This window comes from Macaca mulatta, chromosome 8 (genome assembly GCF_049350105.2).
Source record: "Macaca mulatta isolate MMU2019108-1 chromosome 8, T2T-MMU8v2.0, whole genome shotgun sequence".
In the NCBI taxonomy this organism is placed as follows: domain Eukaryota; kingdom Metazoa; phylum Chordata; class Mammalia; order Primates; family Cercopithecidae; genus Macaca; species Macaca mulatta.
The window spans coordinates 153,265,198-153,274,772 of record NC_133413.1 but is presented as its reverse complement, the minus strand read 5'-3'; the positions used below and the strand labels follow the sequence as shown (position 1 = coordinate 153,274,772).

At 55.6% G+C, this 9,575-nt stretch overlaps 1 protein-coding gene across 2 annotated transcripts; it reads left to right on the top strand.

Annotated features, from left to right (window-relative positions):
• The first annotated feature begins 433 nt into the window (after window positions 1-433).
• On the top strand, window positions 434-6,115 carry CYP11B1 (cytochrome P450 family 11 subfamily B member 1). Of its 2 annotated transcripts, NM_001193738.3 has the most exon segments (9): window positions 503-762; window positions 1,149-1,304; window positions 3,110-3,309; window positions 3,448-3,651; window positions 3,938-4,092; window positions 4,462-4,628; window positions 5,028-5,106; window positions 5,186-5,383; window positions 5,852-6,115. In NM_001193738.3, coding segments are annotated over 9 exon segments (1,512 nt in total). In that variant the 5' UTR covers window positions 503-523; the 3' UTR covers window positions 5,966-6,115.
• Window positions 6,116-9,575: the final 3,460 nt, after the last annotated feature.

Genomic DNA, 9,575 nt, shown 5'->3' with positions numbered 1-9,575 from the left:
TTTCTTTTCTCAAGTCTCTCGTTCCACCTAACAAGAAACGCCCACAGGTGTGGAGGGGCAGGCCACCCCTTCAATATACATATTTCAAAACATCATGTTGTACAGGATAGATGCATGTAACTTTAATTGTCAACTAAAAGTTAATGAAATAAAAATTTTAAAAAGTAAAAAAATACATGTGGTTTAATACAATTAATGCCAACTCATTCCCTTGTTTTTTGCTATGAACCTTGCAAGGAGATGAATAATCCAAGGCTCTTGGATAAGATAAAGGCCCCATCCATCTTGCTCCTCTCAGCCCTGGAGGAGGAGGGAGAGTCCTTCCTCCCCTCTCCCCCCTGCTCCGCCCCCCGCTCCGTCTACCCTCACGCACCCTCAATCAGTCCCCGCCTCCAGCCCTGACCTCTGCCCTCGGTTTCTCAGGCAGGTCCAGGGCCAGTTCTCCCATGACGTGATCCCTCTCCGATGCAGGGCACCAGCAAGATAAAGGACTGGGGCTGAACAGGGTGGAGGGAGCATTGGAATGGCACTGAGGGCAAAGGTAGAGGTGTGCATGGCAGCGCCCTGGCTGTCCCTACAAAGGGCACGGGCACTGGGCACCAGAGCCACCCGGGTCCCCAGGACAGTGCTGCCCTTTGAAGCCATGCCCCGGCGTCCAGGCAACAGGTGGCTGAGGCTGCTGCAGATCTGGAGGGAGCAGGGTTATGAGCACCTGCACCTGGAGGTGCACCAGACCTTCCAGGAACTGGGGCCCATTTTCAGGTAAAGCCCTCCCTGGCCCTCGCTGGGAACACCCAGAGCCCTGCCCCTGCTGCCCAGGACCCTGCCGGGCACACAGCACTGCTGTTCCCAGCAGGCCCTGGCACTCTGCATCCTTTGGAGGATGGGGAGGGAGTGCAGCATGTGCTGGTCTGTGGCTCTGCCAGTGCAGGGGATGGTGCAGAGCAAACCCCAGCTTGCTGCAGAGAGGGCAGGACTCAGAGGCACTAAAGTTGAGAGGGTCCGAGGACCCAGCAGGAGGGCTTCAGCTGTGAAGCCGCTAATCCAGGAGCCAGGAGGGTGGACAGGAGACACTTTGGATTGGGAATGCAGAGTGCGGCCGGTGGGAAATGACCCCGTCCAGCAGTGTCTTGTGCTTGGCCTCACAGGTATGACTTGGGAGGAGCAGGCATGGTGTGTGTGATGCTGCCGGAGGACGTGGAGAAGCTGCAGCAGGTGGACAGCCTGAACCCACGCCGGATGAGCCTGGAGCCCTGGGTGGCCTACAGACAACATCGTGGGCACAAATGTGGCGTGTTCTTGCTGTGAGGGGCGAGTCGGGAGCTGAGAGCTGGGAGCAGGGTGGGCAGCCTGGGCACAGAGAGGAGGCAAGAGAGGCAGGACCTGAAAACACATCCGCCCTGGGCCTCTGTGGTGGGCTGTGAGGGTGAGCACCCAGCCCGGAGGATGGCCATCCTGTGGGGTCAAGTCTGCCCTGCAGCTGCGGGAAGCAGGACAGTGGTGGAGAAATGGGCACGGGCACCTCTGCAGAGGAGAGAACGCAGAGCAATGAGCCCTTCTGTGTAGTGAGAACCCGCTCTGCACCGACCTCGGCGGCTTCTTTCTCTTGCGGGCTGAGGACTCTCCTTCCCATGGGTCAGAAAACTGAGGCCCTGAGAAGGGGACTCCCACTGGCCCAGGTCACAGGCTGTGAGTGCTGAGCCTGCTGTTCACTGGGGCTGCAGCCTGCCTCAGGGCGCTCGTGGTCCCTGCTGTCCCAGCAAACTTTCTTGATGGGGACAGTCCCAGGCAGGAGGCAGGTGGGGACGCAGGTGGCTGGTGGCTCCATTGTTCTCAGAAGCAAGGCACGAGGTGGGGCGGTTGATGACACTGGCCCGTGGAGAGGGTGGTGCCTGGTCAGGTGGACAGGGAGAGGCTGGTGCTTGGAGTGGGTCACCTGCAGGGATGTTGCCATTAGGATGGGGGAAGGACTGGACGAGGATGTCACAGTGGCAACAGCCCCCACTCCACGGCAGGAGGATAACGCTCTTGGGAATAGCGGGATTTAGGTAAAAGGGCACCCGTGGGTAGGAACCTTCACTGAGGCTGGTGTATAGACAACATCTGGGTGGGAGTCAGGACCCAGGAAGGCAGGTCCAGGAGGCTGGGTACGCATAACAGAAGGAAGGAGAGTGCTCCTGTGTGTGTGCGTGTCTTGCATCTGTGCACATGCTGTGTGTTCCTCTGTACCTGCATATGCACATGTGCTGTGTGTGCATGTGCGTGTACACAAGTATCTGTGTGTGCATGTATGATGTGTGGTGTGTGTGCACGGGTGTCTCTGTGTGTGCATATGCAGGTGCCGGCATGGGTGTAGTGTCTGTGCACACGTGTACATGTGTCTCTTCACACATGTGTGTTGAGGTCTTGCACGGGCACACGTGTGCTTGTGCGTCTTCTGCCTGTCATCACTGTCAGCTCGGGACAGCAGCCAGCTGGACATAAAGGAGTTTTGTAGAAAGTTGGCTGACAGGGGAAATTCTACCCCACCATTCCCTGGGGGCATCCATGGAGACCCAACGCATTCTGGGCTGTGGGTGAGGATGGCATGAGGCACAGAGCTCGGTTCCTGCCCTGCAGAAGATGCAGACACTTCACAGGAGCTGTTGCCCCAGAGGCACTGTGCCCAGGACAGGGAAGGGCAGGGAGGAGAGGGCAGCCAGAGTCTCTCCCCTCAGGACACGGTGTGGGTGAGGAGGGCAAGCTTGACAACAGGGGTCAGTTCCTTTCTTGCAGAAAATCCCTCCCCCCCACCACAGGGAGGGCCTGCATGGGTGAGGTGGTGCCCAACTCAGGGTGCCAGGTCCCAGGAATGACCTCAGTTACCCCATCAGCACCTGCAGGCAAAAGCTACCGTCTCACCACTGCTTAGACCTGAGTGGCCTTTGCCCAGCACCTGGAGGCTGCTCTAAGAAAAGGCTGCAGCTCGAACACAAACAGGCAGCTTCCACCAGGGCCCCCAGTCAGCTCCCTGCAGGCCGATTTCCCTTGGGGACAAGGAGGATGGGATATGGGTCAGGGCCTGTGTCTTGCTGGGGCGGCCTCACAAGCTCTGCCCTGGCCTCTGTAGGAATGGGCCTGAATGGCGCTTCAATCGATTGCGGCTGAACCCAGATGTGCTGTCGCCCAGGGCTGTGCAGAGGTTCCTCCCGATGGTGGATGCGGTGGCCAGGGACTTCTCCCAGGCCCTGAGGAAGAAGGTGCTGCAGAACGCTCGGGGGAGCCTGACCCTGGATGTCCAGCCCAGCATCTTCCACTACACCATAGAAGGTGTGGGCCAGGTGGGAAGGTCCAGCCTCAGAGACCCTGGAGTGGCCAGGGGACGGGGGCAGGGGACTGAAGGGAGTGAGGGGAGGCAGCCAGGAGGCCCGGGGCTTCCTTGTGCTCAGCAGTTCATCCTCCCCGCAGCCAGCAACTTAGCTCTTTTTGGAGAGCGGCTGGGCCTGGTTGGCCACAGCCCCAGCTCTGCCAGCCTGAGCTTCCTCCATGCCCTGGAGGTCATGTTCAAATCCACCGTCCAGCTCATGTTCATGCCCAGGAGCCTGTCTCGCTGGACCAGCCCCAAGGTGTGGAAGGAGCACTTTGAGGCCTGGGACTGCATCTTCCAGTACGGTGAGGCCAGGGACCCAGGCAGTGCTATGGGGAAGGGACGCCATGGGGGCCCACTTTGTTCCTCTCTACCACCCAGCGGGGAATGGAGGTCACAGGGAGGGGCCAGGGCTTCCTCACAGTCCTGCCAGGGAGATCGGTGTGAGTCTGGGGCTGGGCTGGGCCGATTCGGGGAATTTGGTGTGAGAGCAAGGAGACTCGTGTGTTGGGGCAGGCTGGGCAGGAGGAAGACACTGAAGGACGCTTCCCAGTAACAAGGTCTGAGGGCTGTGTCCCGCTCCCCGGACAGGTGACAACTGTATCCAGAAAATCTATCAGGAACTGGCCTTGAGCCGCCCTCAGCAGTACACCAGCATCGTGGCGGAACTCCTGTTGAATGCGGAACTGTCGCCAGATGCCATCAAGGCCAACTCTATGGAACTCACTGCAGGGAGCGTGGACACGGTCAGGCCGGCAACCAGCCCCACCCAGAGAGGGTGATGCCAAGTCTGGTTCCCAGACACTGCCTGCCAATGCCACATGGCACCCACGTGCCCCATCCCCAGGCTACGGGCCCCACATTTCTTCCTTGATATTGTGATGTGATAAACACATTTGCAGGTTGCCTTGGTTCGAATGGGGGTTCCTTTCTCTGGAGGACTCAGGGAAAGGGGTTTGGATGGGAACTGGGATTTGAAGTCTTGGGCCCCAGGGCTCTGTCGTGCTCAGGGCATGCGTGTCTCCACCCCTCACAGGGAGGTTGTCCTGGGAGGGGTGTCCCGGGGGCTGAGTCCTCCTGTGCAAGGTCTGACCCTGCAGCCATGGCTCCCGCAGACTGTGTTTCCCTTGCTGATGACACTCTTTGAGCTGGCTCGGAACCCCAACGTGCAGCAGGCCCTGCGCCAGGAGAGCCTGGCCGCCGCCGCCAGCATCAGTGAACATCCTCAGAAGGCAACCACTGAGCTGCCCTTGCTGCGGGCGGCCCTCAAGGAGACCTTGAGGTGGGTGCTAGCTGAGCCTTCCCTGTGGCCCTGGCCCCTGCTGGAGAGCAGCCCCCACTGGGTGGTGGCAGACAGAAGCTGGGCTGATAAGCGTCACCCAGCAGCCCATTTCCCCTGCACCTGCTCTTCCTCTCCCTCAAGGACAGGGAGCTCTTCTTCCTCTGGAATCTCTCTTCAATGCCCTGGGATTAACGTGGGGCATGTCCTTCTGGGCTTGGGGCTGCTCAAGTTAGGGGAGGTTTGGCCGGGCTCAGCAGGTGCCAGGAAACACCTTCCTCAAGACCTGGGCTTTCCGTGGGCCGGGGACCTCTAGTGGTGGGTCTTGGGTAGGAAGGCTGCAGAGGGCACGGGAAGCCCCGTCCAGCTAAGGACCCTTTCTGTGGATGCCCCCACCTCCAGGCTCTACCCTGTGGGTCTGTTTTTGGAGCGAGTGGTGAGCTCAGACTTGGTGCTTCAGAACTACCACATCCCAGCCGGGGTGAGTGAGCCCCACACCCCTCCAGCTGAGAACCTCCCTCCCCAATCATTCCCTGATCCCCGCTCTGCACCGTCCGCAGACACTGGTGCGCGTGTTCCTCTACTCGCTGGGTCGCAACCCCGCCTTGTTCCCGAGGCCTGAGCGCTATAACCCCCAGCGCTGGCTAGACATCAGGGGCTCCGGCAGGAACTTCTACCATGTTCCCTTTGGCTTTGGCATGCGCCAGTGCCTGGGGCGGCGCCTAGCAGAAGCGGAGATGCTGCTGCTGCTGCACCATGTGAGCAGGCCGGGACTGGGGAGGGGCCTGGGCGGGGTCCAGGCAGCATGGGCGGGGTTTGAGCAATGTGGGAGTGGCCTCGGAGGAGTGGGCGTGGCCTGCATGTTTCCTGGACCGGGTAAGGGGGTTACTGGGAGAACCTGGGCGAGGTTGAGGCTGTGTAGGTCCTGGGCAGAAGTTGGTATGGTGAGGAGGGTACCATCTGGGTGAGGCTGCTGTTAAACAGTCAGGTGGGAACTGGGGAAGTTGGGTGGAGCCTGTACAGGATAGTGGGGCTTGGGCAATACTTGGGCTGGATACATTCTGGGTCTGGGCTGTAAGATGGGGCTGGTCAGGAATGAAAGAGGTTGGGGCCCAGGCTGCTGTTCCCCCTTCAACATAATCCCTGCAACTTTGCGGGTCTGAGGAGGCTGCACCACGTCTATGGGCTGTGAACTATGCCAGATGGCAACCTGGCTTCTGTCCTAGGTGCTGAAACACCTCCAGGTGGAGACACTAACCCAAGAGGATATAAAGATGGTCTACAGCTTCATATTGAGGCCCAGCACGTTCCCCCTCCTCACCTTCAGGGCCATCAACTAATCACATCTCTGCATCCAGGGTCCCAGCCTGGCCACCAGCCTCCCTCTCTGCCTGACCCCAGGCCACCCCTCTTCTCTCCCACACACACAGCGTCCTGAGCCACCCCTCTGTCTAACCAGCCCCAGCACAAATGGAACTCCTGAGGGCCTCCAGGACCAGAGTTTGCCAGGTTAAGCAGCAATGCCAGGGCCCAGCTGGGGAGGATCTTTCTGACAGGGCCTGACCTTGTCCCCAGCCCCACCTGGCCCCTTCTCCAGCAAGCAGTGCCCTCTGGACAGCTTGACTCTACCCCTCCCAACGCTGGCTCCAGGTTCCTCGTGTGGCCATGCAAGGGCACCGTGATTCTGTCCCTTGCCCTCCTGCCTACTCTCACATGTCCCTGTTCCTCTCCCCTGGCCACGGCCTCTGTGCAGACTGTGTCAGAGTCATTAAGCGGGATCCCAGCACCTCAGAGTGCAGTCAAGCTCCCTCCTGCAGCCTGCCTCCCAGGCAGCTCGAGCATGCCCTGAGCTCTCTGAAAGTTGTCACCCTGGAACAGGGTCCTGCAGGGTAGAGTAAAAAGGCCCCTGTGGTCACTTGTCTTGACACATCCCCACTTTCAAGTGATACAACTGAGTCTCGAGGGACGTGTGTTCCCCAGCTGAGCGTGTCAACCTCATGCCCCAGGCCTCGTCTTTCATGGACCAGACCTCGTTCCAGCAGCGAGTGTTGGGTCCTCTGCTTCCCGTGCTATCCCCTGAGGAAGGTCCTGAGGATGCTGTGAGGAGATGGAAGGGTCATGTGGGGTGGGAATCTTGGGTGTGGTTCCAGAAATGTTTCTGGAAACAGGAGAGACAGGATTGGGCCAACAAGGACTCAGATGCCTTTTATTCACTCATTTTTCTGGTTGATATGGAGCCATGCCATGTGCCACGACCTGGGGTGGGCACAGGGATGCTGCAGTTCCCAACATGAACCTGCCTTGGGCCTCCTGTGCTCCTAACCCAGCAGAGAGAGTTGACCCCTCCTGAACTGGCCACTCCACAGTTCTCCCGTGCAGGGAGAGAAAGCACCCAGGTTGAGTGCACGCCCAGCCAGACTGTCTTTATCTCCAAGGATTTTCGTCAGGGTAAAGATAACCGCAGCCAGCTCCTGGTGGCTGATGAGGATCAGAGCGTTTGTTCCCCCATGAAAGGGGAAACCCCTATGGCATCATTCCAGTGGTGGTCAGTAGTTCCAGGACGCCCTGCAGGACTCAGCCAGTACAGGGAGAGGAAGTGCCCCAAGTTGGGAGCACACCTAGGTAGAGTTCTTGGTGTTAATCTATTCAGGCTGCTCTAAGAAAATGCCATAGACTGGGTTGCTGACAAATATTAGAATTCTATTTCTCTTGGTTCTGAAGGCTTAGAAAGCTAAGATCAAGGTATCAGCAGGTTCTGTGTCTGGTGAGGACCCACCTCTTGTTTCACAGGTGAAACCTTCTTGCTCTTTCCTCACATGGTGGAAAAGAGCAAGACAGTTCCAGGAGACCTCTTTTATAAGGATGCCAATTCCATTCAAGAGGCCACTGCCTGCATTCCCTTCCCTTCTCAATGGCCCTGCCCTGCTACTACCATCACCTTGCTGACTAGATTTCAGCGTATGGATTCTGGAGGCAGACCCAAAAATTCAGATTAAACTATTCTGCTTCTGGTTCTCTAAAATCTACATCCTTCTCATATACAAAATACATGCGTTTCTCCCCCATAACCCCAAATAATCTTAACTCATTTTAGCATCAACTTTAAAGTTGTAGTCCAAAGTGTAATTTAAATGTTATCTGAGTCAAATATGGATAAGACTCAAGGTACAACTTATCCTGAGTCCAACTGTTCTTGCTGTGAACCTATGAAATCAAACATGTTACGTGCTTCCAAAATACAGTGGTTGGAGAGGCATAGGATAAACATTCCCATTCCAGAAAGGAGAAACAGGAAAGAAGAAAGGAGTAACAAGTTTCAAGCAACTCCAAAATTGAATGTGACCAACAGCATTAAACCTTAAGCCTCAAGAATAATCTCCTTTGACTGGATTTTCCATCTTCTGAACATGGTGGTGCAGGGATTGTTTCTCCTGGGGCTTCAGGATGCTCTGCCCCCACAGCTTTGCTGGGTGCAGCCTGGCTTGCAGCTCTCATGAATTGGAGTTGCATTCCTGCAGGTCTCCCAGACTGGAATCAGGCACGGGTAGCTCCACCTGCCTGGGATCCTGGGTTGTCCTGCTCCGCTGGCTCCTTAGGCATGGCTTTCACAGCAGCCCTCTGCCTCAGTCTTGTGCCTGAAGTTCTGGGCCACTCCATCCCTTGATATCCAGGTGAAGGCTTCCACACCCACAGCTCATGCAACCTTCACTCCAGCAGAAATGACCCTATGCTGACACCACCAAGGTTTACTACCTGTGCCCTCTGGAGGGGCAGCCACTGTGGCACATGACACACATAAGCTCACTGGAGCCCACCTGGGGTGGTCAATGAGCAGAACTCCAGCATCTGGGGAGCAGAGCCTTGAGGTAGTACAAGGGAGTGAGTGCCAAGGTTTTACAGAAAAATGCAGTCCATCCTTTAAAAATATTCTGTCCCCCCAGACTCTTGCGCTTTGGGTGTGTAGTGAGAGTGGCAGCCCCAGTTATTTCTAAAATGCCTCCCCGGTCATTCTTCCATTGTCTTGGTGAACAACACTTGGCTGATCTATAATAATCTTATTAAATGGTCCCTTGGCCACACCCTTGGTGCTCTCTCCAGAGCATGCTTTCTCATATTTTGCAATATGGACAGACTGGCAATTTCCCAAATCTTTAAGTTCTGCTTCCCTTTTGATTATAAAAAATCCATCTTCAATTTATTTTTTGCTTCTTCTATTTTACTATAAACATTCAAGAGCATCAAGTTGCACCTTAAACACTTGGCTTAGAAATTTCTTCAGCCAAATATCTTATTTAATTACTCACCAGTTCTACTCTACATAAAACACTAGGACGTAAAGTCAATTCAGCCAAGTTCTTTGCCACTTCATAACAAGGACTACCTTTCCTCCAGTTTCTAATAACATGTTCCTTATTTCTGTTTGAGATTCCATAAGAATGGCTTTTACATTCTATATTTCTAGTAACATTCTGTCCCTGACCACTTAGATATTCTCTAAGATGGAGGCTTTCTCTACAGCCCTCCTCCTCTTGTTCTGAGCCCTTACCAGAAGCATCCTTCAGGGCCTGCTCATGGTGACATAGGCTTTCTCCAGCATGCACTTCAAAACCCTTCTAGCCTCTACCCAATTACCCAGCAGCACCCCCATTTTTCAGTACCAATCTTCTGTCTTAGTTTATTCAAGTTGCTACAACAAAGTACCACAGACTGGGTGGCTCGGAAACAACAGAGATTTGTTGCTTACAGATCTGGAGCCTGAGACGTCCAAGATCAAGGTGCTGGCAGATTTGGTCTCTGGGGAGGGTCTATTTCGTGATTCACAGATAGAACATTCTTACTGTGTCCTCACATGATGGAAAGAAATAAAGAAGTTCTCTGGGGACTCTTTGGTATGGGTGCTTTCACTTTCAATAGCATTTTGCAGTTTTTCTTGCACATATTCTGAAAATT